Source organism: Apteryx rowi, unplaced genomic scaffold (assembly GCF_003343035.1).
Source record: "Apteryx rowi isolate R43461 unplaced genomic scaffold, aptRow1 scaffold_0, whole genome shotgun sequence".
NCBI classification, from domain to species: Eukaryota; Metazoa; Chordata; class Aves; order Apterygiformes; family Apterygidae; genus Apteryx; species Apteryx rowi.
Window position 1 is genome coordinate 11,686,252 of NW_020447195.1, and position 27,832 is coordinate 11,714,083.

General features: G+C 48.0%; 1 protein-coding gene across 2 annotated transcripts in view; it reads right to left on the reverse strand.

Moving 5' to 3' along the window:
- The window catches only part of NOL4L (nucleolar protein 4 like), a 50,400-nt gene extending 26,448 nt beyond the window's left edge, over positions 1–23,952 (reverse strand). Inside the window, exons 1-3 of one of the 2 annotated variants that reach the window (XM_026072609.1) lie at positions 23,733–23,952; positions 19,790–19,901; positions 13,058–13,167 (exon numbers count right to left, since the gene is read on the reverse strand). In XM_026072609.1, the coding sequence (XP_025928394.1) occupies positions 13,058–13,167; positions 19,790–19,901; positions 23,733–23,804 (294 nt within the window). In that variant the 5' untranslated portion in view covers positions 23,805–23,952. Of the gene's footprint in view, positions 1–8,287; positions 8,346–13,057; positions 13,168–19,789; positions 19,902–23,732 lie in introns of those variants that run through there. The other variant, XM_026073023.1, reaches the window with a different exon arrangement.
- Positions 23,953–27,832: the final 3,880 nt, after the last annotated feature.

Sequence of the window (27,832 nt, forward strand, 5' to 3'; positions counted from 1 at the left end):
GGAGGGCCGGGGAGGGCGCTTCCTCCGGGAGGAAGAGACAATGTCCAGGCCGGGCGCCTGCTGGAGAGCGCGCAGAATGCACGCCCGCATCCCACGGCTCGCCTCGCCTCGGATCGCCTCGGATCGCCTCGGCACGGTCCGGCTCGGCTCGGCTCGGCACGGCACGGTCCGGCTCGGCATGGTCCGGCCCGCCTTGGCCCGGCTCGGCATGCCCCAGCCCGGCTCGGCCCGGCTCGACTCGACCCGGCTCGGCTCGGCTCGACTCAGCCCAGCTCGGCTCAGCCCAGCTCGGCTCAGCCCGGCCCGGCTCAACCCAGCCCATCATGGCTCGGCTCAGCTCGGCCCGGCTCAACCCAGCCCATCATGGCTCAGCTCAGCTCAGCCCGGCTCGGCTCAGCCTGGCTCGGCCCAGCCTGGCTCAACCTGGCCCATCATGGCTTGGCTCGGCTCAGCCGTGCCCCACTGTCCCCGCGCCGCCAGCTCTGCACGACGCCCCGCGCGCAGCTCAGCGGGGTCTTGTCCACACCGCGGCTGGGAGCTGGGGACCGGACAGGCGGGGGGGGGCCGGCGGCGGAGCCCCCCGGGGCTCTGGCAGAGCTGCCACCCCTGCCAGCCGCCCGGGGGGGATCAACAGCACCCAGGCCCCGCGGCCGCCTGCTCTGCCGGAGCCTTTTGTTTCCGATGCTTCCTCAGGCGCTGGCGGGAGCCGGAGCGGAGCCCGCTCCGGGCGGCACAGCGCTTCGAGCGCAGGGTCTGCGCTGCGGTTAAAGGGCAGCTCGTGATGGAGAGGCTGCTCGTGTGCCCGGCCCCTGCGGGGTCCCGGGGCTCCGGGCTGGCAGCGCGCGGCTGCCCCCATGCCCCTGCCGGTACCTCCTGGCTGCTCGGAGGTTGCGGCATCGGGCTCTGGCCTCCTGGCTTCCCCTCCGCCCTGGGCCATCGCCTGTCTCTCGCTGCTCATGGCTGCGAAGGAAATTTTTGCGAAATAAACCAAATGCAGCCGCTTTCGTGACCGAGGCCGCGGCAGGCCCATGCCATTGCCAAGGATGTGAACGGCCACGTTCGTGCTCATGGCTTGTTAGCACGGATGTCCAATTATCATGTTTTCTGTTTCAGCATTAACTGTTCCGCTGCCGAGAACAGCATGAAAGGGGGAGGGGGGATTCAGAAAGATCTGCGGTTCACCGAGGAGGGGCGAGGTGAAGGCAGGTATCGCAGGGGGAGAGGCACAATTTCCTTCTTCTCCTGCCTCATCTGTGGAGCCAGAAGACCCAAGAGCCAAACCAGAGCCCGGGGGGGTCTTCCGAGCCCCCCAGGAGGCAGCGGCCCGCGAGGTCCCCAGCGCCGGCTTCCCCGGGGGGCTGCCCTGCGCTCCAGCTCCACCGCGCCTGCTCCTCCCTAGAGCTAAAATAAAATCGTGACCATTTAAGGTGAACAGGAGACTTCTCGTGGACTTCAGCGGAGCAGGCTTTAACCCCTTCCCGTTGCTGAGCTCTGTTTACGCCTCGCGCTCCCTTCCGCTTCGGACTGGAGCGGCTTGAAGTCATTTAGGAGAGCCAGCCCTGGCGGGACGGGGGCTCCCGCGCCTCTGCGCGGCGCTCGGTGGGCAGGCAGAGCAGCCGGGGCGCGAGCCCGGGCGCTGCTCCGTGCTGCCTCCCCGCGCGGGCACTCTTATTTTGCGCTAAGTGCCTTTGTGTGGGCTGGGTTAATCCACTTTGGAAATGGATTGACCTAAATTTCGCCTAGGCAAACTTTAGCGTGGAAGAGACGCCGTCCACCCCGGGCGCGAGGGTGGAAGAGCAGCGGAGCGGCGGCGGTTTGGTCGGAGCGCTTCCCCGTGCGGTCCGGAGGTCCTGACCCCACGCGGGGTCACTGCAGCTACAAGTGGGGTCAGGAGCCCGACAGAAGGGGAATTGTTCGTGCCGGCGCCCGGGGTCAGGGGCTGCAGAAGTGGGGCTCACGGCGGAAGCGGGGCTGCCTCCAGAAAAGGGTTGGGGAAGCGTTTGAAAGCTGCATGCGAAGTTCCCTCCGAGTGGGTATTTTTGGATTCAAATTATCTAGGGGGAAATAACTGGCAATTAGATATGGAATCGGTAATAGTAATTTATCAAGTTGTCAGGAGCGGGGGTAAGTGCCTTACGGGATTACATTTAAAAAACCAAAAAACATAATAAACCAGTACTACTGTTATTATATAATATATATAATACATATCAAATATATTATTTATAAGTCGCTTCCCTCCGTCTCCCCTTGCAATGTGTTCATTACTTCCGATCCCTGCAAATAATTTCACGTGGATAAAACAACCAACCTGTGCAGAAAAGCTGGGGCTCCCCGGCGGGCCGTGCTTGCCCGAGTGGGTTGCCAGCGGGTGCCCTCAGAGTTTGCCCGAGGTCCCAGCCCTAACTTTATAGCCGACCATCCGTTTCGTAGTCTATCTGCATATCAGATAATAACACTTCCGAGAGYGTACTAACAATTCCCTGACCTAATCTAGCCTAATTTCATACGGCAAAGCTCTACAAGAACTAGGAGGGCTGCTGCCAAATGCAGGACCAAACTGCATTTAAGCCACTTTACAGAAGCTTAATCGACTAGATATGCTGTTGGTTAATGTAGGCACAGCGATCTAGCGGCGAGAGCACAGGGCTGGACAGCGGAAGGATCCTGGCTATCACTCCAGAGGAGCCACTGACTCACGGGCGACCTTGTGCGAGTCACTTGATGTTCTTGTGCCTCTGAAAAGTAGGTTAAATAACAAATGGGACCTACTGTATTTGATCCTCCATGACCATCAAGCCCTACCGGATAATAAACATTAAAATTGCAAACCTTTTATGAGCGAGGCCAGCAAGGAAAATGGGGCAAAAGGGGCAGCCACTGCAGAAGAAAGTTGCTGAAGGACAACCACAGTCACAAGGGATAAGGAGGATATTTGGTTTTGGACAACACTGTATTTTAATTTATCCGGCATCCAGAGCACGGTCAGGAAATAACGGAGAGAAAAGATTTGGGAAACTTAACTCGAGACCAGATTTGCTGTGGGTTGAGGGCTCTATTCCCTCTTCATCTTGGTCGCTCTTTCCATACAAGTAACAATTGTTAGCGTCTGGCACATGCGTGAGTAAAAGGGTTTTTTTCCTAGGAGCCAAGACCGAGAGATGAAAAGGAAATACAGCTTCGTGCTTCAGGGGCACACCAATCACTAGCAAATAAAGAAGCAGGGAAGGAATTGTGTCCGTGGGTGGAAATTGCCTTCCTCTGGAGTACTGGGAATTGGGCGCTTGAAGGGACGGGATGCTAACAGCCGACCATGTGATCAAGTGCAGCTCCGTCTCCCACCATTTCTTGTCCGAGCGTTAACACACGGCACCAGCGGGAACATCTGCATTGTGTTAGAGACGGAGAACGACTCCCGCAGCTTCTCTCTTGGGCACCCCTATCAGAACTGAGTAAATTCAAACATAACTATTACTAAACCCATTTAAGGCCAATTTTTAGCCGATCTCAAGGCACGCCGTGTTTGTCAGAAGCGGGCTTTGGGAGCAAAGCCGGCTCCTCAGAGATACACGCTCATTTTGTGCACGCAAGTCTCGCGATTTGGGGCTGACGTGAAGAGCCTGTGCAACCAAGCAAGGTGCAAGCCTAGGCAGGTTTAACTGTGGCAGAAACAAAAGCAAGTGCACGATTCAAGGTTAAAAAGCTGAACCACACAGATTCATCTTCCGTAATAACGGAAATCATTAATAATAGTTCGTGCTCTCAAAGCAGTTGCCATCCGAGCTCTTGAAGAGCTTTATTAGTGAGCGAGACCTCAGAATCCTCTCCAAGGTATTATCCCCCTTTTACAGGGAGAAGGCAATTAAGACGGAGCCATTTGTGTGACTTGATCAAAGTCAACACGCAGCCTGTCAGTAACCGAGTTTGCGAGACAACGTAGAGAACCTTGCTGGTGTGAACTGCTTCACACGTAGGGGATAAATTTAACTGGATCCACGAGACTATTCCACGGATAGTATATCACAGAATAAAGACAATAAGCGTTTTCCTAATTCCGCAGCGCAGCCCTTTACAGATGAGTGATTCCTGTGGAAACGTTTCGGAGCCTCGCTATACGGGATCAAAATCAAAACTTTATTTCCAGTCCTACTGGAAAAAGCTACCTCCGATGCTTATTATCCTACAGGGAATAGGCAGCATCCCTCCTCCCAAAATATGGGCAATACTTGGAAAAAATTATGAATTAAAGAGAAAAAAAAAAAAAGTGGTTTCTGGCCATATTCATTCACTATTCTCAGAAACCGGCTAAAGCAAACAAGCCCGCCCAGCCAGCCGGCACGGCCAGGTGCCGTGCGCTGGAGACCAGGCGTAGGCGGCGCGGTGCGAGCGGTTACAACGATCGCCGGGGGGGACCCACGCGCCGGCGCCGTGGTGGGCGCAGCAAGCACCGCGGGCTCTGCGGGGCCGGCTGCGCTGGGGCCTGGACAGCCACGCCAGCGCCGTGCCGCGCTCCACGGATTGCCCGGCGTGGGCCCAGGGCACCCGGCGCCCCGCAGCCCCGGCACCGCCGCCGTCCTTGCTCCCACGGCCCCTACATCATGCAGCAGGTCTATGATGTCCGTGTTTCTGCTCGATCTGGCCCAACCCGCCATGGACATGGATCACCAAAACTATACTGGCAGTGAGATAAACGTCTAACGATCCCCCAACCACTTTACCAAGACCTTAATTAAGCTGCACAACATCCCAAGGAAGCAAAGGGAGAGGAAGGGATCAGCTTCTCTCCGCACCAATGTACAACGGCCAGTGGGGAAAGTCAGAGCAGACTAGCAGCGCACAGCCACTAAATACACACGACTAGTTTAGAAGGATAAACTGCAATTTGGCGATAGCACTTGATTTAACACCTCCGTTCTTACATAAAATAGCACATGGTTCTCCCGGTAACCGCAAAGAGTCAGGGCCTCGGCATCGCATCGTGTCTGGAGGATGAGCCGCAGGGGCAGCGTTCGTCCCAGCCAGCCCAAGGGCTGCTCTCAGATTCGTTTGCTTGCGCTGCGCCTTGCATCGAGCACATGCTACGATATTAATTACAAAGCTTACCTTAATGCATCCACACTGGGAAACATACTGAAAGATCTACAGAGTTGGAAATAAAAGCGCCTCAGTTTCTAATGTCTGTGAACTTCACAGTTGATTATAAAAACAAAAAATGAGCTGACATTTGCTGAAAGCAAGCCATTCAGAGAAGTTAAAACTAGGCTAAATGGTCTGATCATCTGACCTGCTGCATCTCACGAGCCATTAAGGCCAAGAATGAAAGTTTTGCTGAACTGTCTTTGTCAGTCGAGAGTGCGAAGAAAAGGAGCAAATGTAAAGAAAGCCGTGGTGACAGCTGGACCCCCCCCCTTCTCCTGCCACTGCACGCATGCAACTTATACCAGTACTTTTGCCTGAGCAAAGTCTGTCATTTGGGGCGTAATTTAAATTTATCAGCAAAAAACCACTTTTGCCAATAAAAGCTGCGTCTCCACTAGAGGGCTTCACTGATACAGATATCTGAGCAAGCCTTTGTTGCATGGATTAATTTTGTACTTCAAATAGTTACGTCTATACTGAACTCAGTAATTTGTATTTAGCAAAACAGAATCTTATAGAAYGGTAAAGACATTTGGACTGCAAAGCACAAAAGTTGGAGAATCTGCCTCTTCCCTAGGAGTTTGTTTCCATGGATATTCGCTCTCCCTGTGCTAAAAGTGTGTTCCTTATTTCTAATTTGAATTTTGCTAAGTTCGGCCTTCAGACCATTTTCCTTGTTTGTTATTTGACAGTTATTATTAAATTTGCTTTAGTGATTTCAAGGTACAAACAACCTCTACGTTACAACCTCTGTAATCAAATTATCTGTACAACTGCTTCTGCGGTACAGAGCCGACTCTGCCGGTTTCTCCCTGCAAAGTGACTCCCCAGCCCTCGGGCATCCCCACAGCCCCTCTCGGCCACCCAGCAGCTTTTCAAAGTCCTTTTAACGACAGACGCTAGACCTGGGTGAAGCATCTCAGTCTTGGTCTTACCAATACCAACCAGAGCTGAAAACAACCTCCCGTCTCCTGCCACTGTCCCTGTCTGTACCTGGAACGATGGCGATAATCCTTTTATACCACTGCGCAGCGCACAGCTGTGCRTTTAGGGAATTTTTCCAGTGCTCCRAAATGTATTAAAAATTAACAGCAGCTAACAAAGATCTTCCCAAGCCAAGGAAAGGGCTTGTGAATGGAAGTTATCCTGACTTGTTGATTTAGAGGTGTTTAYTTCTGGAGATGTTTAACACCCTCTTTAACTACTAATGGACTAGGAAGTAGCTTCTCATCCTCATGTGATACCAACGCATCATCCTGCTTCCTTCCAAATACAGCGCAGAAACACGTACTGCATGCTGCTGCCTTCTCCGCACATCCATGAACAAATCTGTCACCTGAACTAGTAATGGCTTATACCATTGATGGGATTTCTTTGTTCTTCCTCTGAACTTTCATCTTGCCCTCAGTATTTCTAGCCAGAGCRATTTCTTCTCTAGTTCTCTTAAATTTTCTGCTTGTTTCCATTCATGACTTTCTATTTTTAACTGCTGCCTTCAATTTGCCAATGGCAGATGAACTTTTGGCCAAAAGCGTTTACTTTCTCGGTGGTGGAATCCAACATGATTCCTCTTAAAGAACACCCTGTTTTCATCCACATCCCTCTGTCTTAATTCCCACCCCAACAATTCTTCTAATTTTTCCACATCTGAGATATCTAGTGCTTTTGAAACTCTAAGTGTACATACATTACTGGTTGGAATTATCCTCTGTTTACCCATATTGAACGTAATCAGGTCAAGATCACTGGTCCCTAGCCAGTCCCCAGTCCTATAATTAATTCTTCTTTACCCATCGTGATGAAACCTGAAATAGCCCTACCTCGTGCTCGGCATAAAACCTTTGTATTGGAAAGGTATTGCTGTGATTTTTAGAAACTCTAACAGTGTTCCACTGCATGAAACCTCCAGCGTGGGTCTCCCGAACTGCTGCCCCCCTAAAATGCTGGAAAGGGTGGAGATGTGGCAGTACGGGTGAGCTGACAGATGTGTGCACACCAAGGAGAGAACACGGATCGGCCGTAACGTTARAGCCCATCCAGGCTCCAAATCAAAGATCAGTGAAAAACGTTCAAAGGATCCTGTTGGTAGAGTTAGCTAAAGTCCTGTCATTATACAGCCTAGGATGAAAGTCAAACATATGCTTGCTGTGTTAGGACAAACAAATTAGTTCTCAGAATATGATATATAAGCGAACCACGAGGCGAGGGAATGAAATCCCATGAAAACCCAGGCACCCACTTCTCGCTGACAGGACCTGCACTTCTCCAAGCGGAGCCGATTCGTTGCTCTCGGACRGGGAATGTGCTTTAATCTGTATGAACACAAACCTGAACCGCACTCTTAGGCGGCCTCCCCGAGACGCCAGAGCGGTTAGTGCCAGCAGCTGCCGGTACCCGCACCACGGGATAATTAACAGTGAGTGGGTGGGGGGAGCAATTCATAAAATTAGCAAACTTTTCACATTTAGAATCATCTTATTTCCAAATATTATTAATTGGATATTTTTACCAGGCTTCAATGCAATATCCATATCTGAGTCTCAGAACTGAATAACCTATAAGTTTTCACTAATTTAATTGATATTTCTAAAGCAAATTTAGATATTTCAAGGCATCGCTATTTGTAGACGATTACTGACTTTAATTAATCTGACTCTAGCTGTTACATTCTAAAATAAAAAGTGTCTACACACGTTGGGGCCGTGAAAAGGATGCCTTGTTTTTAATTCAAAGCTTTTATTACTTTGGTTAAAGAATGTATCCGCTGGCAGGTATTAAGAGAGGCTAGAAGAAGGCTTATTTAGGGTAAAATATACTTTTCCCCCCTAATTTCCTTGCTTTTGGAACTTAAGTGGCTCCCTCTCAAGTTTTTGGGGTTTAGATCGGTACCTTTTAACAATATGTAACTCGCATCTCTCTTGCAGTGTAACTCAGCCTTTCTTCTCATCACACTATGTATCAGCATTTAACTTAGAATAATGTTAAAAAATAATACTTCTAAAATAACACTTTTTAATGATTGAGTAAATGCGGTGCTAACGGCAGCAAGGGGATGAAATGCCTGCCGAGAGCCACGAGCCCAGTGATGGAGGCTGGGCGCCCTTCCCGTGGTTTTATCGCGCATAATAACTCGTTCTTCACTACGCACCGGTTCCAGGGCTGCTCTGAAGCCTGGGCAAGGGGCCCGCAGAGCCCAGCGGCCGGGATCCCTCYGCTCCGGCCGTTCGCTTCCCTCGGGCCTGTCTGCACAGCCGGAACGAGAAAGGAGACGGATCCTAAGCAGAAAGGAAGCACGCAGGTGGGCTGGGGGGGTATTTTAGCCGTCCCGGTGGCACTAGAGCCCTGGTGGCACTGAGGCACCTCCGTGAGCAAGCACACGTGGAGCAGGGAGAAAGCGGAGTCGAAGGGAGAGGACTTAATCTCGCAAGCCAGCCTCCTCGGCCGCAGGGACCTCCGAGCGCCCCACGCCTGCAGCCGAGGCTTGATCCTAAGCGGTGTTAGACGCCGTCAACTGCCCATATGACATCGACGGCATCTGATGCCCCCTCTCCCAGATTACACCTTCCTTTTGCATGCAATATTTCTTGAAACCACGTTCCCGTTTTGAAAACTGCCTCACATCCGAGCACTTTCACACACTCCGGTTTTAAGGGAAATGAATGGAAGCGTGGCGTGTGCGACGAGTGCAGGACAAGGTCCCGGCCCCCGCCACCATTTATAAGTCAGTGTGGCAAATCCATAGCAACAAGGAAAAAGCTCATATTATTTCACATCCAGCGGCAACTCCTGCCATTCACTGATTATGTGACCTTCTGTCATCAGTCGTTGAAGCAACCTTTGAAAATGTTTCTATATCATTTAGACCTGGTAACTCAGCCCTAGACTACGTGTGCCAAGGTAGCAGCAACATCTCCCGAGCAGAGAGTGAGTCTGGCATTTCAGCGCGGGGATTTGTTCTTCTAAAATCTTCATATTCTACCAGCCACTGTACACGAGGCCTCAGTGGAAATCATGCTGAACAGCATGGCATGAAAAATAAATCCAAGCATGAGTTTGAATAAGACAGAAAAGATTGTCTGGAAAATGACTGCAATAGACCTGAATACCCAATCATTTAAAAATGCTAATATTTATCATTTGAAAATGAGGTGGAAGGATCATTACAGATAAACATCAAATATCTTCTTTTCATTCTTTTTTGCTGCTAGATTAAAGAGGTCAGAAGTTCAGAGGATACTTTAATGCCTCAGTAGATACCCTGAAATATGGCTAATTCTGCACTGTGTGGGAAGGGTAAGGGGCCTGATTTTTCTCACACATACGAGAATTGGTATAAAATTGGAATGAAAGAAAACTCATACCCTGGAAGCCTCTGCATGTTCTAGTGAATCCAATTTAAGTGGCATGGGTCATAGTCATTTTTAGTCATGCCAGAATAAATGTACAGACTTCAAGAAATACATTGATCTTCACTGATGTGAGAAAATAATTTGATTCTCTTGTCCTCTGAATACTTTCATATAATATGGTGATTTGCTTTCTGAGCTCTCTAAGTTCTGCAGGAAGACTTCATTTTATGAAGAACCATGTAAAAAGCTCCTCACTTTACTGTCTTTTTGTCCCTAAGCGCAGATAAAATGCTTTCTCTAAGGTTTTTCTGCCTATGCTTCCTTTTGGAGACACTGTTGCCCCAGTGCTGATGTGCTTAACAGCACTAATAAATTATAGTTACATGCACATTTTTTTCCTGGATAATGAAGTTAAAAGGCCACTTTGGCATAAATTCATTCATTGTTACTCCGAGTGATGCAAGTTCTTCCTGGTGCTGCTGTATACAAATAATTGCTTTTGGCAAAAGCCAAATAGAACACAAGTCACTTGCTTAAGTTATTTCTATTAACATCATCAAATGTTGCTGTAGTGCAAGGCGGTAAGGTGGCACAGTGGTAAAGCTGAACTAGAAAGGAACCAGGATCTTTTTTTAATTGTGACGTATAAAAAACATGCAATGTATATTTGTGTAGTATAAAAAACATCAAAAAGATGGATGTATTTTCTTCTTGTTTTTCCATTAGTAGCAAAGATCTGAATTATTTCTATCTTTGGAGGACTTTTGCAGTTTTTAAACACCTGAAACCACAGCTGCAACACCCTAACCCTAGAGCTATGCATCCTCGCTCCCTTGCTGGGAAGAGGGAGAACAGCAGCCTGTGCTTCACAGTCGATGGTCTCCAAAGACTGCCAGAATCCTCCAAGAAAAAAAAGAATGGTATCGTGATGTTTCCAGTGTGGGATATAAGGAAAGGAAAAAATAGCAGGGAAATGCTTGGCGGAGGAAATTGAAGCTTGTTATTGGTATTATTATGCGCAATAGGAAACAGAAGATGTTTTGAGCTACGCTGAACCGACAATTCCTGTCTACATTCCTCTTTTCCTTCACCTAGACTACAGTGTTAACAGCTTCGGGTACAGACGCAGCTGCTTTAGGAGCCTGGTAGCTGTCTCCCCAACGGAAGGCAGGGAATGTCCTTGGCTCTCAGAACGGATGGCACCTAAGTCGCGCTGACTGCTCTCCAAGGGTTTGAACCACCTGTATCCTCTTAAGACTGTCATTACCGCCAGCTCTGACAGGGAGCTTTCATGCTTCAGAAGCCTGAACAGTAGAACTGATCTTCTGTTATTCTGCTCCCAGGAATCTCACTGGAGTTTCAGTAATACATTGAAGGGCAAATTTTACTTCTGCCAAACAGTTTTTTCCCTTGGCTGCTACAGCCTGAAAAGCTTAGAAAGCTGCATTGCAACATACCAAAGAGAGATTAGCAAAAGGAAAACTTTAGAGGCAGGGAAACAAAATCAAGCAGTTTGATTTATGATCTAAACCAACAACTGCTGGTTGTCTCAGCTGGTCCCCTTTCGTATTCTCGTATGACATATGCTTCATTTGCAGTCCTAGCTAGCTGCAAGAGCATTCTTGTTAGCAATACATTATATCTCTCTAGCTAGCGATAGATCCAGTGCAAACTCCTAAAGCAAAATTCAGGCTACACACTTCTCAAGTCTCTAAATTACCAAAGCAAACTTCTCAAAACAAGCATCCCTAAACCTCCAGCTTCAAAACTCACATTCTGTACTTAAGCCTTCTAGCTTTCAGGGTATTTTTCATTATAAAAATAAGATCAAACTGCAAGTCTAGTTTTCTACCTGTAATTTGGATACAGGAGTTTAATTAAGCTTCATTATACACTTCTCTTGAACTGAGCTTTGGAGCCAAGAGGAACTGACCTATCAGTAGAAAAGGCATAAATGGTAAATAGAAAACCTCTCCCGTTGCCTTTTATGTATGCCTCAACTTAACTTGGAAGAACCTCCTCAAATACTGAGAAGGAAGGTTAGCCTTCATGGCCCACTAAATCCTTAACCTCAGGGAAGAAAAGGTTGATAGTTAATGGTACATATAGTGGTAAGTTTTGTAATCTCAACACTTCTCTGCTAGGAGTTGCACCGAGACCCAGCAAACACTTCACATAAACCAAAGGCAGTCAGAAAATGTTAGCTTTTGATCATATCTAAGCAAAAGGGGCTTTGAAGCAGCAATCAGATACCAGGAAGCACTGTATCCATTTATTCCATGTATCCAGCACCGGGCCATCTATTCCCCAACCAAGCTGTTCATTTTCAGAGGCAGTATCTGAGAAAAGTGGATTTGTCTCCATGGAGCTGTCCATAGTTCTACATCAGAACTCAGATCTGAATGTAAAACTTTTCAAATCACAGTTTTTCACATCTTAAAACCCATAGTATAACCTATTGTACACAAAGCCTTAAACACTCAAGCATCCAACATATACAAAAGAAAAGAAGTCCAAAATACAAAAGTATTTACTTTCAGTTGTCATTTCGTCCTCAGGCAAGAAGGTTTTACTACTAAAATGATTGATTGTTCTGTATCTATCTCTTCAGCTTGTGACAGCAAACCCAGACCTGGCATTTTACACCCCAGTACTGGATTCTCTAACCAATGTCCCTTCAGGTTGCCACTAGATTAAAAAATATATCCATTGGACGCAACTTCACAGTTCAATCTATCAACAGTGTTTCCCGCCTCTACATAAYGCACACATAGCTTCTCTTATTTTTGCAACTAGCAGTAATGTGTGACATCAGATTCATATTTCAGTGTGCTGGAAAGAAAATCCAACACTGGGCTTCAGTGATGATTTGTGGGGAGCAAGCAAAACATACTTTTCTTTTTATAGTCTGTTTCCATGGTGCACAGAGTTTCCCATAGCTAATTCTGCAGCTGCAGAACTTCAGAAAATCCCATAGCCTGGGTATAATCATGTGGCAGTCTGCCCCCTCCATTCCCAAATTAAAATCCAGTGGCCTAATACTGTCACCAAACGACGGAGCCTTCTCCCATCGTGACACAAGAACGGAGAGGGGCTACAGTCGAACTTCGTCAAGTTGCCGATCAGTTTAAGAGAACACCTGAGCAACTGAAGCCATGCCTAGGTTTCAGACCCTACCTGCTAGAGCTCCCAGGCAATCAGGAGGAAGCAAAGAAACAAATTCCTGTACACCTTCTTCATTTTTAAAACAATTTCTTAAAAGAACCATATGTTTAAAGAGCATGCAGACAGTTATAAGCAATAACTGCATCAACCACATCTCTGCTCCTCTCCATCGACCTGATTCTGAAGCAGCCCCAGAGCGTCAGAGGCACTCTGCCCTCCTAACTTCCGCACAGCAACACCGACTGTACTTGTGTAAAGCCTGACTGGCCTGTACAAACTGAACATTTCCAAAATCATCCTCTGAAAATCAGACGTGCCAAACATCAGTCACTCCCTTCACCCTTCAGCCCGGGCAGAAACCTGCTTTGCACCTTGCACTGCTCTGTGCCAGGACAGCAACTCACCTGTTCCTGTGAATTCATTACCCGCAGCTTCATTTGCTTCAGATAAGTAGAGGTGAGAGGCATGTTGTAGTCAATGATCCCAGAAACCAAAGAGGAAGGTGGTTCACTCTCTGAAGAACAGAAGAAAAACTTTGCTTAGATATGGGGATGTGGAAGCACAAACCTGTGATGTATTATCATAATCATTAAATACATGTATTTAGAAGCACTCAAAATCCCTAAATAGAATTGGTGCCTGCTGTGCTAGAGTTCCTATAAGAACATGACCCCACCAAGAACATAATTACAGAACAGATGTTGCTTTGCAAAAAAAAAAAAAAAAGCATTACTGTCACCTGTGAAAAAGACTACACATAAAATACAATTTTTTAGTCTACCAAACTAAGATATAACTGAGGAAGAAACCAAGTCTTACCAAAGGGCTCAGATTCACTTCTGTGTAAATAGGATTTATGCAGAGCTTGACAAGCAAGTACATATTTTCAGTTTGCTTTAGCATTGCAAAGTCTTGCCAATTTTGCTGGGCATTCCCTCAGGTAGGAATGAACAGTAAGGCAACTTATTAAGAAACTCTGTCTGGTGCTGAAGATTATTTTTAACACCCTCATTAAAACACAAACTTAATTTTTAAAATCTTTAATTGAAATGGTTCGTCTTGATTCCTCTGGATGCATCATATTGAGCTCCAGAGATCACTCTAGAGTCAGACCACTCCTGCAGATCATTTTTGCTAGCCAGACTAGAAGAGTTCCAATAAAGCAAATTCTCAGTGGTTTTTCTAAGTTCTCAATGATTTGTCACCTCTGCCCTCATTGCTACTTCTCCACGTAAGACACGAGGACTGCTAGAATTATTTATTCTAATGCTGAATTCACAGGCTCATGCAATGTGTGTGGTCAAGAGGAACGTTGCCATTTCCCATAGGAAAGAACGCTGGCTAAAAGGAAAATTCTTTGCCTTCAGTACAGGAGTTTGCAAGTGTGGGGAATTAATCCAGCCTTCCAGCACACTGTGAAGGGATGCACAGAAGTCCAGTGGAAAGTGAGCCTAAGCAGCAATGGACAGGGAAGAAGGATTTCCAGGAGCTGAAGGTGAACTGATGGTGGGAGGTTTTCATTCCTGTCTCTGAACCTCACTGTCTGGCTTGCATTTTCTGGGGTCACTGGTTTCACAGGCACCTTTGACACAGTGCCTTTAAAAAAGACCCTTCACAAAATGTTTTACAGCACCTTAGAAAACCCATAACACAAATATAATGGGCCTGTTTTTCAGAAATGCTGAATATCAAAAAATCCCAGTGAAACTCAGTAGACCTGAAGAAGCTTCACGCCTCTGAAGATATCAGATCTATCATGTCTCATTAAGAAATGACCTGAACCAAAAACATATTGTCTATAACTGACCTAAACATCAGATAGTTTTTGCAAATCTTCTGCATCAAGAGCCTAGTTAAGGCCCATAGAACTCGAATGTTTATTTTCCAGGTCCTGCTAATTCATTCCCGGGCATCTGAAGCATTCTTGCATCTGGATACAGAAAAGGATGGCCAGAGCTACGCAGGCCATTAGCTCAGCCAAATATGAAGGTACAAAGCTTTTAGGAATCTTGTAAACTCAGGAATCTTGTAAACTAATTCCTYCCCTCTTTTCTCATGGCTGTATATCACTTCTCTCTGTCATGCCTTGGCCTATAGATTAAGAGCACTTCTATGTCTCTATATAATAAGCACACCAAATAACCCATTATTCTACTGTGCAAAGATGTTATCTTGTGACGAAAAGATGCTAAAATCCCAGTGCAAGGAGTGCTTCCAACAGCCTGGTTCTGCAGTGAAGGAGGAAAAAGCTCCCATGAACAAAAATTGCCACAGCTTTGCCAAATGCGATGAAAAGCAATTCAGTCCATCCTAAAGATCAAATAAATAAATAAATAACCAGTGGGAGATCAGAAGGAATTAAGCCACATTAATGAATCAATGAAACCTTTGACTGCACTGGGGTCTCTGCAATAACACAAGTTGATACCCAAGTGGATTTTTTCCAAAAGACTATTTCCTACTGAGTGACGACAGAAGTTAGAAACTTCCACTTGTTCCAGAGCTTGAGCTGGAAATGGCAAACTGCAAGTTTGAAAAGCACTCCACAGTGCTTATTTTGCAACTTCTGGTCACCAGAGCAAGCCCAGATTGAAAGAAGAGAACACAGAGTATAAAAGGGAAGATCTACTCATTACACTCACATCTATGAAACCTGCTGTGTCTTGGCTGACCTAGTGGTGTTCATCTCCTGCACGCCCAAGCATATCTCTGCGCTCAAGCAATCACTAAGCCCAGCTGCAGGAAAAGAGATGCAAATGCAGAGTGAGCGTGTCCGTGTATTGCATGTACGCAGTGAGTGCAATCATCATACAGCCCTAACAGCCTTTCTCATCGCCCCAAATAAGAGGGCTGCAGGGACTGTCAGGAAAAAGGATTTTGTTCAAATAACTCTTGCTACTGTCCCGAGGCTCTGAATCTGCTTCTGTACATCCTCCGTCTCTCTCTAATCTCATCCCACAGTGGGACAGGGATGGAGCTGGGCTATGCGGCAACCCGTGTGCATCACTCTCTAYGTTTTGGCAGGACCTGATCTGTACCTCAAAGCAAAGCGTATGGGGATGAAGTTAAGAACTGAGATTGAGGAGACTGAGGCTGAACATCAGAAAGAGCTCCTGGACAGCAAGATCTGTTCAGCTGAAATCCCCCAGGAACGTGATGCAAGCTCTGCCACCTGGAACAATTACAAGCATCTGGACAAAGCACTACAAGTATATGCCAAGAGAAATCCTCTGCTGAAGGAGGGATGAACTGGATGGTCCAAATGATTGTTCTTTCTCTGCCTCACTGTATTCTTTGCAACGCCAGAAATACATATTAGCACTTTTCTTAAATAACTTGTTTGCTTCAACTAGCCTACCTTTTCTAATGTAACTTGTAAGAAATCACATATAAATATTAGGAGGATTCCTTCATGATCTTTTTACCTTTGTTTTACTGAAATTAAAATGAGCCTTGATTAATTTAGAAATTCAGATAAATTAATAAGTTCATTCATTAATAAGGAGTGAAAGAGTTTATGACAGCAATGTCAGCAATAGGATAGGATTAATCTTCAGCTGAGCCTCAAAGCTGTTTTCTTGGGTTTTCCAAATTTTTTTACATGCAGAAAGCTAGGAATCTCTCTCTTAACTCTCCTGATGACGTATATGAGGGAAGTGAGTCAATAATGATAAACATTTATCTCTCCAAAGACCTCTGATTCTGGCAAGATGGAACAGCTCAAGCACAAATAAACCTTAGGATCTGTAATGTGYGGCCTGTCAATGTGTCAGTGTAAGAAAGAATATCTGCATATTATCCCTATATTATCTCTGCTACTTTGGTTGAGGATGAATGAAAATTCAGCTGTTGTGGCTTTTAACCAGCAATCCATGCTGCTTAACATGGAAGCGCAGCCTCCTTCCCGACACCCAGAAAAGCGAGCTGCCCCCTGTGTGACCTTCAGTGGTTCCTACTTCCAGGATAACAAAAAGTTGCTAGCAGCTTCTCATGGAGATCTCTTTCTCTGTAAAATACGGCAGTAAGCATGGGACATCAAGAATCTAGAAAGGTCTGAAAAGCAGGATTCAAAAARAACCAAAAAAAAAAAAAAGAGGTTATTAAACTGAAAGAACAAGTCTTCATCTATATAAAATTACTGCTGCAAAGAAAAATGGAGTAATCTTTGCTCCATGTCCGTGGTACGTAGGACAAGCAGCAATGGGCTCAAATGCAGCAGAAGATTCAGATGAGATAGCAGAAAACTTTCTAGTATGGGGATAGCGAAAACCTACACAGCTTGGCTGGGGTCACCCACACTTGAGTCTTCAAGAACAGTCCGAGAAAGCATTTGCTAAGAATAACAAAGACAGAGCTGATCTTTCCTTGAGCACAGGAGTGAACAGGGTGAGTCTTCTGGACCTCTGAGGAGCTGTGCTTCTGTGCTAGGGCTGGTCCCCTGCCATCTTCCACTTAATAGTTTAGCACTGTAGAAATAAATGAGGCTCAACAGAAAAAGCTCAACACGCTCAGATCGGGGGTAAGAACAAAGTAGATGAACTTTGGTACTTAGATTCTGCCTGAAACTATCCTGGTGTAAATCTAGAATAATCCCTTTAGCAACAACAAATTCACTGTGAATTTGTGTAACTGCAAGAGATAAGAACATGAGCCTAAAAAACCAAAGACATATTTTTAAGCTAACTGGAAGAGAATGAAAACCTTTGTTTTAAAGGGCCTTGGGGACTCCACAGGAACAATCCACATCCTACATAGCAAAAAGAGGCTACTGTAATGATTTACCTCATTTTTAAAAAGTTAGCTATATCACATGCCCCACGCGTTGGAAATATAGATGAAACACTCAGGCAGAATGGTTTAAAATAAAGCAGTTGCAATCCTAATTCCACACTTGTATCATTCCACTGGAATTAGTCCTAATTTTATAGCAGTATAAAGAGATCACTGTGAAGTCCAACATTGTTCGAAGTTTCCAATGAGCAAGATAATTTGCTTTTATGAATTATGATGGTGCCCTGCAGGGTTTGATGTCAGATATGTTTAATTAGGGATTTTTCTGATCACAAATGAAGTGTGTTGAGATTTGTTTAATGGACAAGAGAAGTAGGAACAGACGGGAATGATTCACGTTTTTTCATCCTACTGAGTTATACTTTACCTACATAGGTTTGTATGCATGTGTGCATGTGCATACACCTAAGTACTTTTTATATGACCCCAACATTTTTAGGTGATTTGCCCCAGATAAATTCCTGTATATGTATTAGTGAAATCAGACACTCTTTCCCACTAAAAGTTACTTTACCTAATCAACTCTATGCATTTTCATGGGTACTTAGTCACTATTTATGTACTATTCAGAGCAGAAAGGTATTTTTGTCTTTCCATTCCTGGTGGGTAAGAAGCAGGAATTTTTGTGTGTGAGATTTTTTTTTCTCTCCTGTTTGGTTTATTTTTAAGAGAGCTGGTAAAGGGGAAAGCTTTATGAAAAAAATTTATTTACACTTTGCTCAGGACGACCAGACCTCAGCTCTGAYCGTGATCTCCACAGCTGGGACTACTTTGGGGAGAATATTCAGCACCTAATGTTTTATGAGCTGCCTCTGAGCGCAGGTGGGCGCAATGTTTCCAGGGGGGACATGGCAGACGCAGGGGGCTGTGGACAGGAGGGGAGTCCCTGCAGGAAAAATAGCCTTTTCCAGTAAATGCTTCCTGAAATGGGATTCCACCACCCCTGTGAGCTCCAAGGCGGATGACTGCTGGTGCCAGGCATTAGCAAAAAGTGCTGCGTTTCGGGTCGAGCCAAAAGGCGACAGGTCTGACTCTCATCCCGCCGCCCTCCCTTCCCACTGAATCGACTGCTACATCCACAGTACTAACAGTGTCACTCGTGACAGACGTGGTGCAGTCAGTGTAAGGGTCAGTTTTGCTCCCGGTGAGGCCAAAGGCCAAAATTTCTCTTGACCTAATTTGAAAGAGGGATTGGGCCCTTAACAGGCGGAATGGGAAAGAGCTGCAGAAATGGAGCTTGGGCTAACAAATGTCACATAGGATTATTTGATTATTTGGGAGAGTTTCTAAAAAATATGCCAAGCGCAAAGCATTTCAGTAACTAGCTATGGATAACTGGCACACATAATCCACTTAAATGAAACCTCTCTGCTGTCCATAGGTCTGCTCCTAGTAGTAAACAGTTGGAAATTGGTATTTAATAGTAGAAATTTCCTATTGTTGGGTCCTTTGTTCATTTAATTCTGTTTCTCTGCTTGATAATTCTGCTTTTCTGCCCTAACAGTTCTGAAATATTCTAACTTTCTGCAATTTGTTTATATAAAGAAGCATTTTTTGTTGAGGGAAAATTCTCAGAGTCAGTTTGATGCTTTGCACTTGATAATGAAAATAAGTTTGCAATTCAGAAAAAAAAAAGAGCATTAACTTTAACCATTTATTCTAGCAGAAAACTCAGTCCCATCTTATGCACTGTTGATATCTTAACCCCTAGGAGCTGCAGATCAGTTTGGTTTACAAGAGAACCATAATGAGCTAAATACCACAGTTGCCATGATAATTGGTTGTATACACAGACATAATATAACTTTGATTACTGTCACACTTTCTGTTATCCAAAATAGGATCATGTCGTGCATGTCTATTAATTACTGCAAATTACCTCTTTATCAGAAACTTGAGTTATTCAGACGTATTCAGTTTCTTTCATTACAAAATTCATAGTTTGAAGGAAAAACTTTAGGTCACATTTTCCCAGTCCACCCACACATAATTATGAGTTGATTGCAGACATATCTACAATACTTTTGACCCAAGCTTTGTTATGTTGCATTGGGGAAGGTGCACTCAGAAGTAAAACTGTCTGCTCAGAAACAAAACTTAACTAATCAGCCCATTTCCATTCTCTGAGCTGAGAAAACAGGCTGCTTAAACAGTGATGAGTAAATCAAATTTAAAAAATTATTTCAGCTTTGCTACAGAAGTGCATTAAAACTAACATAGGTTAGGAAAACCATTTGCTAAAGACATAGCTCATTAATGGGACAGTATCCTGATAGCTCTCCAGTGCTATCACTCCGATACGAAACGCTTAGTCAGCTCTGCTAGGAGAATTCCTATGCCTTTACCTTTGGGCTCCAGTCCGTTGGAGTTGAAATGCATCCTCTTCTGGCATTCCGTGCAGCTCATGAGGAACCTGGTCACAGCTTCTCTTGGAAGAAAAGCATAGGTTTCTGCGATCTGGGGGAACAACGAGATGGCTGTACATCCTGGGTAAGAGAGAACRCCAGCAGAGAAGCAGGCAGGGTGCATCACAGGAGACCGCAGGCGCGCTCCCACTTCATCTTGCTCAGCGTAGGAAAGAGCACTAATAACCTCCAGCAAAGCGCCCCGCTCCTTTTAGGCCTAGTCCTGTGATGTGCACCGAGTCCCTTTCTCTGGAGCAACTGCTGGTGGGGGAACGGTTTTTGGAGGGTGATTGGCATGTCACAGAGGCAACAGGGACCCAAATGCAAAGTGCAAGGCCTCCCGACTTCCTGCGCAGGCACCGCTTCCCAGAACCTCCTTTCTGTTCCTCCTAGGAAGTCTGAGAACAGCGAAGCTATGAATGTGTAAGAATCAAAGGAGAAAGTAAGGTCTCTTCAGTTCTGTTTTCACTGTTAATTACCATCACACCAATAACCTGAAGAATCCATTAATCTTTTCTAAGGGCAGGGCACTTCTTCCCACAATGGCAGTTAATTATTGTTAATAATACTTTGCATTTCTGTGACATATTTTATCTAGGGAATTGTAAACATTTTTACAAATAGTAATGAATTAAGTCCCCCTGAACCTTTGTGAGATAGGCAAGTGGTTTTTGTATTTTACAGATGAGGAAAAGCTAAGGATAATTTTTTAAAATTTGGATGCCTAAACTTAAGCACTATATCCAGGCCTAAGTATCCGAATAATGTGCCTGGCTATCACAGAGTCCTACTGTTCTGATTAATCCCTGTCAGCAGCAACTTCATAGCACTTCCGGAAACCAAGTCTACATTATTTGGAGAAGGGAAGAGGCAATTTTAATGTAAAGATTTTTTAAAGCCATAAGGGACCATCAAATCATTTAGTTTGACCTTCTGTATAGTACAAGTCAGGGAACTTCACCCAGGTTCTCCTGCAGCCCAATAGCTTGTGGTTTGCCTAAAACATATTCCAGGAAGACATCTGGTCTTAATTGGAAGACATTAAGAGGTGGAGAGTCTACCTCTTACTTTGGGAGTTGGTTCCTATGGTTAATCACCCATCCTGTTTGGTCTAAGTGACTTGTCCTAGCACAACGGTTCCCAAACCAAGGGCCACGACCCCAATAGGGGTCACAGCACTTACAAGTGGGGTCATAAGGCAGACAGAAATTCAATTGTTTGTGCCAGTCTTCAGGGTTGCGAGCCCAGCAGAAGTGGGGCTCATAACTGGAAGCAGGGCTGCAACCAGAAACCTTTGAGAGTAACCACCTAGTGACTGCGACAGAACCAGGCAGGCAGCCCAGAAAGACCTGATGCCCTCTGCTCTGACCAGTGGACATAACCCTGCCATCTTACTCTATTAACAAAAATAATAATTAAAAAACCCATAAATTCCAAGCATTTTTCTATCCCACAGGAAAGGCAGAAGAGTGAAGTTTAAGCTTGTTAAAAAGAAGAAAAAAAATGTTATAGAAGTCTGATGGGGCAAAGGGCAGAGGGCTTGCTTGATAATGGCTAAAACAGAGCTGTGAGCTAAAATTGTTGTGGAAGGGAGAGACGTTTATCTCCACTGAGCGGCAGCATAGWCCCAATTTTACATACGTGCTAATGTCAGATGGGTAGAAAGTTCAGACAGGGACCTTGTCCCAGCAATTCAAATGGAGGATGCRGTGCCTGGTCCTCATGGGATTTTCCTTCTATTTAGACACAGCCCCATCTAGCTCTGTTKTGACTTAGTCGCTGCCCAGCTCAGCCCTTGCCTCTCAAGGCGTCTGTGAGATATTTATCCATGCTCAAGCATTAGGAACTCCTCACAGAAGCACTGAGATTCAAGGGCCTGAAAATTGCTGGCAGCAAACATGATACCCTGGGGTGTGCAGAGAACTGCCCCTTAGCAYTGCCTGCAGGACTGAGACCAGCCTCCCTGCCTCCTTTGCTCTAGCAGGCCCATAGTGTCTGCTGCAAATGTTCAGCTAATTTTAGTGATACAGTTGTTATTTCTCAGCTGATTTGATGCTCTGCAGAGCAGACAGCTTCCTTGATGAGTTATCTCCCATCCAAATTCTCTTTCTGATTGCCTCCCTCTGGAGGTCATGGACAAGGGCAAACTCTCCAGTGCCTCTCTAATCAGAAATGGTGGAGAARGAAAGAGAGAGAGAGAAAACAGCAGGGGACACTGAATCTTCTGGAGTTGACCATCCAGCAGAATCCCTTTGTGCACTAAGGCCATGCTCACCCGGAGCTGTGTGCGCTATGCAGTATTTCACCTTCCAGACCTGGCTGCGAATGTGTTCCAGGGAGACGGGGCATGCGAGAGGACAGATAGTCAGCGTCCTGCCAGGTCAGAAGGGGATACTCATTGCTAATGTGATGATCTCAGCTCAGGAGGGAGTCTGAGGGGTGGAGCATGAAGCTATCTGACTGCTGTTAGCAGGCCTGGGAAAACAGACGGATCCAGCCTGCTCCCCTGAGGCTGTGCAGTGCACAGATTAGTACTCCAGAGAGCTGAATTGAAGGAATTAGGGGAGGGTCAGAGTGGTCTGCTGGGGAAATGAGCGGAAAGTTTGTGAATTGTGGTCGTGCTGGTGGAGCTGCCCTCCCTAATTATAAAGAGGTCACCTGCCTCTGGCCAGGGAGAATCAGTGCGCACAGCAAGCCGCTGGTCCTGCGCTGTGCTGCAGGGGCATGAGCCGAGTGCACACAGCTCACGAGATGCGTACACAGAGCTCTGCTCCCCAGCGGGGACGCCCGCGCGTGCAGGGGACCGCAGGGCGCCGGGCTGCACCTCGGGCACTCAGTCAGCGTGCAGAGCCCGTGGCCGGGTCCAGGGACACAAGCGCAGAGCAGACTCCACCCCTGGAGGGACTCAGGCAGCACACCAAGCCCTGCATAATCTCAGGCATCATTGCAGAGACCAGGGCAGCCTGCACAGACCTCTCAGAGATGATGTATACACCAGAGACACAAGCTGCCAGCCAGCCACTTCTGTCTCTAAGCGACCCAGTCCTTAGGGCTGCGGGATTCAAGAGAGTAGCTTGGTTTTGGACAGTAAATTCAGCTCTTCCTATAAAAGAAGTAGAGCCCAAATATTTGCATCAAAGTGCTATGCAGAGTCAGGAGAAACAGCAAGCTCCCTGGAGAAGCACACTTCAAGCTAAATTATTCCTGACCTAACTAGAGTGGTTTCAGGATGGATAGAGCTGGTTCTCAGCATCCATGTAGCACCTGGCAAGACTTAGCTCTGCTCCTGCCTCCATTTTGTAGATGAGGAAACTGAGCCACGGGCTGTTGAGATTAGCCRCCCAGAGCCGCCCAGCAGATCAGAGCTGGGGAAGAGGGGCAGGGCTCTGGCCGTGCCTCAGTCCCCGTTTCTGGCTGCTCCTGCTCTTCAAGGATCGTGCGAGACGCTTCCCTCTGGCTGAGGAAGACAGGGAGGCAGATGGCACAGAGCAGAGTGCACAAGGGACCGGGTAAACATCCCCTCTCACATCACTAATACCGAGCTTTTCTCTTTTTTTCCCAGACAGTTGTCTTTGCATGATTCATTTGGTCTTTCCTAAGGAGCCGTACTGTTGTACTGCCGCTGCGACCTCGTTTCCCGTCTCCCGAGCACAGCTGCTGTGCCTTTAAACAACTCTTTTCTCACGCCTCCTCACACGGGCAAGCAGGCTTTCATTTGCGCTCAGCCTCTGCTCCCGCAAGCGGCACCGCCGCCTACCTGGGCGTCCCCCCAGGAAGCCCCCTGCCAGCCGCCAGGGCTCCCGGCCTGGAGGCCCCTTCTTCCCTTCCTTCCCTTCGCGCCCCGTGCCCTGGCCGTCTGGGGAACACAAAGAAGGAGTCTCACCGCTCGGTAGGTTTTCTTCTGCCCAGCATGTTTGGGTGCTTTGCCTGGCTCGGATGAGCTCTCCACATGCATTGAGTATATGATGTCAAAGAAATCTTCCACCACAGCAACGCGTTTCAGAGAGATGCCCTCAGGCTCCGACAGTCCATCTGCCCCCTACAACAGTGCAGGCAAGTCGAGTTAGTATCAGCGCTGGGTGACAGGGGTGATGAGAGCGGCCTGGGGCTAGTGTGGTTGGAGGGGGCACGGGCGCAGTGTTCCAGCCCTGAACCGCCTGGAGCACGTAGGATGTGGGGGATAAATTAAACAGTGCTCCAGGGAGGCTCCTGCTGTAGCCAGGGCAGTGGCGGCTGCTGCTGTTCTGCTGCTAAAGCTGCCAGTGAAACTGGGCCAGGAACAAAAACAAGGGAAGAGTGGAGTCTTAACCAATTGAGAAATTCAATTTTCATAATTTGGAATGATCTCACTAGGCTGGGAATAAGCAGAGGAAACTCTCTGGGCCTGCACACGGTATTAAACCACCCTGGGAACCCCCGAGCTGTGCGTGTGCATGCGTGGGGCACGCTAGCTGGGTGCAGTCCCCGCAGACTCCGACCGATTAGCAGGGCAGGATTTCACAGTAACGCCAGGCTGAGGCCCTAAAGGAACAAGCCCRAATCGCTCTCCTTCCCTGCGCTGACCTTTCCGAGGTGCCCTCCCTCTCGCTTGCACGCGGAGCAGCCGAGCCCTAGCAGCGGCGGCACAGCTCTTTGTGTGTTAGGATGTGCTGGGGAGCAGGAGGCTGTAATTCTGCCACACGGCAGTGGTGACAGACTGGTGGGAGTGGGAAGTGTGGTGAGGAGCGTTCCTCTTATCTGACTGGCAGGAACGGTGTCAGCTCACACTGGCAGGGCATGCCAAGAGAAGAGGAGGCATCCTTTGGTACCCGGCAGCTGCTAATGTCACTCCTGCACGGAGCACCAGAACAGGGAGTGCTAATGGGAGATAGATAGTCACCGTCTCGGCTAAAGGTAGCGGGGTACTGAGAAAGGGCCGGGTTTCTGAGGAGGTCACTTAGCTCGTTCCTTGAAAAAAATGCCGTTGTTGCATAGACAGGTGTATATATATAAATAAATAAATAAATAAATAAATAAATAAATATATATACACATGACACCTCCCTTCAAGGCCTACTTTCCAAAAAGATATGCATGCATGCAGTCCTCACTGTACACACAACGCTGCCGAGTGGCAACCTGCACAAACTCTCTTTTTTATGTGCATTTACGCATCTGCGAATGCGGGCAGAGGTCTGCATGCAAAGTACATACTCAATCTCCTAAACTTTGTTGTTGTTATTATTGGTAATTGGGCTGTGTATATACTCATATACTATATAGATGGAATAAATGCTGCTCTTTAGTCACCAGTGTTTTGATGTAAAACACTGCCTGTTAAAGATGGCTCCTTAGCCCAATTTCAGAAGAGAGACTGTCTATACTAGGAGGCTGACTGCAGCGGGATGGATAGATGTGCATACCCGGGACACTGGCACGGAGGCAAACCACTGCCCTCGGGAGCCCTGAGCCGTATATAAAGGTGGCTGCAGCAAAGAGAATATTGAGCGAGAACACACGGGGCATCGTGGTAGTGATGAGGCGGTGGCGGCCGGGAAACTTTGCCTGAGGGAATGTTCTTGAGGAATATAGATCTAATTTCTCCTGTCATTGTTTGGGGAGTTTCACTTTAATCCAGGGCATGGGTATTCCCCTGCCAAGGAGGAGTGGGCATTAGGAGGCTTCCTACTGACCAATAATCCTCAGAGCAGGGCTGAAATTAGGATAATTAAGGAAACAAGACAAAGGAAAATACATCACGAGAAAAGCACAGCCAGATGCAAGCAAAGCCCTCAAAATTAAGCTTGTAACCAACGCCATATGCAAACCACTATTTCCAGGGCTATCCCAACCAACTCACTAATACCCTCGTCCTTGCATTGCCAGTGGTTTCCCATTTCTTCCTTGCTTTTACGACAATTGCAGCTAAGGCAGCCTTGGGGACTGGGTATCGCTGTGGCCTTTCCACTCGTTCAGCACTGGCTTCTTCTCCGTCCCCTCTGGCCACGGGAGGCAGGTGCTGCCCCTCGACGGCCCACTCTCCGCAGTGACCGTCCCCGAGCTCCTCGCAGGCTCTCCTCCCCTGCCAGGCTCTGCCTCCTCCCCCTGGGATAACTACTTAGCTCTGGGGAGCAGGTGAGGTGCAAGCAGTAGCAAAGTCACTGCATATTAGAAGCTGTATCAAATCTGCGCTGCTAGGATTAGGGAGGTTTATAACTGGCAATATAACCAAATATTGACCGAGGACTTAAGAGGACATACGGACTATAGGCTACCTCTCAGAAGGCCTACGCCCCTCTCTGTCCTCCCTCCACACCCAGCGTGGCTCACAAGGATTCAAAGCATGAGTCAGAGCCCATAACATCACGGAATGGCTTAAAACCCATTAGGTTTAAAAAGCAATAAAAATTCAGCTGGGAAGAAGGATGAGAATAAGGGATGCCCTTTCCTCCCTTCTGGTGCTGGGGGTGTTTTGGAAGTCGCCAGCCCCCAAAAGGTGTAAAACATTTTAGGAGCAAAAGTCAGCCTCAAAATAAACACTCGGAAAGCAGGCGCCGTTTCAGCTTGCTTGGGAGAGGCTGCCGTCTCCTTGCAGGCGCTTGGTCTTTCTCCACGCTTGCCCATTGCTAGCTGGCCTGTCTCCCTCCCCTTTCTCGCCCTGTCTCCTCCTTTCCGTCCCCAGCCTGTCCCGCATCCATCTGCCCTGCAGCTCCCGCTCCCTTCCCTCTCCCTTCTCCCAACCACTCCCAGCTTCCCAGCTATCTTTAGCCTTCTCCTGCTCCTCTCGGCCTCTTTTTCTCCGCGTTTCCCGTTAGGTCTCTTTGTTTTTCTCAGTCTCCTCCTATCCCACAGTGCTTTGCTTGCCCCCTCCTCGCACTTCTCCAGCCCCTTCGGCACCCGCGACCTCCCCGTCAGCCTCCTGCAGCCGCCACCATCGAGCCCGCGCGCGGCCCAAACCTCTCGCTCCGTCTTGCGTCTCCTCTGCCCTCCACGTCCCCCTGCACCATCCCGCGTCTCTTGCCTGCCCTCTCCGGCCCTTCTGCAGCCCCCTCTGCTCCCGGCCCCGGACGGTCTCCCCCCGGAGCCTCCCTCCTGCAGATTGCTGTTGTTTTCTGCTTTCGGGCAATGCGGCTCTCTAGCAGCAAACGAGGAAAGGAGGTGGCTGTCCCGAGCGGGGGTAATGTCACCGCCACACACACGGCGGGGCGGCCAGCCTGCCTGAGGACGGCGCGGCGCGCGGCGAGCAGTCGGCGGCGACAGCCATCTGGGGCGAGGGAAAGCGCACGAGCGTGAAGCCAGGCATCCCGGGCTGAGGCGGGATCGCAGAAAACGCCGCTGCAAGATTCAGAATCAAGCCCGGGGGTTGGCAATGCTCGCCCTCCTTGGCGCCACGGCCCTGCCCCGACATCTTTGTTCTCCCCAGCTTTCGGCGCCTCGCTGTCCTCACTCTCCTAGCTACAGGCCCTATCTGCTATTCCTGTGCCGCTCGCCCCTCCAGGGATATGTTCGTCCTCTGTCCCCCCCAGGGCCTGCGCTCCCCCGGCTCCCGTGGAGCGGCCGCCGYTGCTGCCGCCGCCGCCGCCTTCCCCCGCGCGGGCTCTGCCTCCCCTCTCCCTCCTCTCGGCACAGCCGTGCTGCCGCCACCGCCGCCGCCGCCGCCACCGCGCTTCCTGGGGCCTGCGCCCTCCCTCGCGCCGCACGCCCGCCGGACCGCGTCCCCCTTCCACCCCCACGGCCCGGCCCGGCCCGCTTCCTCCCTCAGGGAGCCGGTGCGCTTCCTGGGCCCCTGCGTGGGGAGGGGAAGGGCCGGGAAGGAAAGGAAAGGGAAGGGAAGGGGGGCACATGAGTCCCTGCCTGCATCGGCTGGGGCAGCGGGGCCGGGGTGGGCTGGCGGCAACCGCCTGCCCCATGCGGYGCTGGCAGCAGCGGGGCGCCCGAGCCGTGCCCTGCTCCGATAACGGCATCGTGTCTCCTTCCTCTCCGCCCCCGCCGCCCACCCTCCCG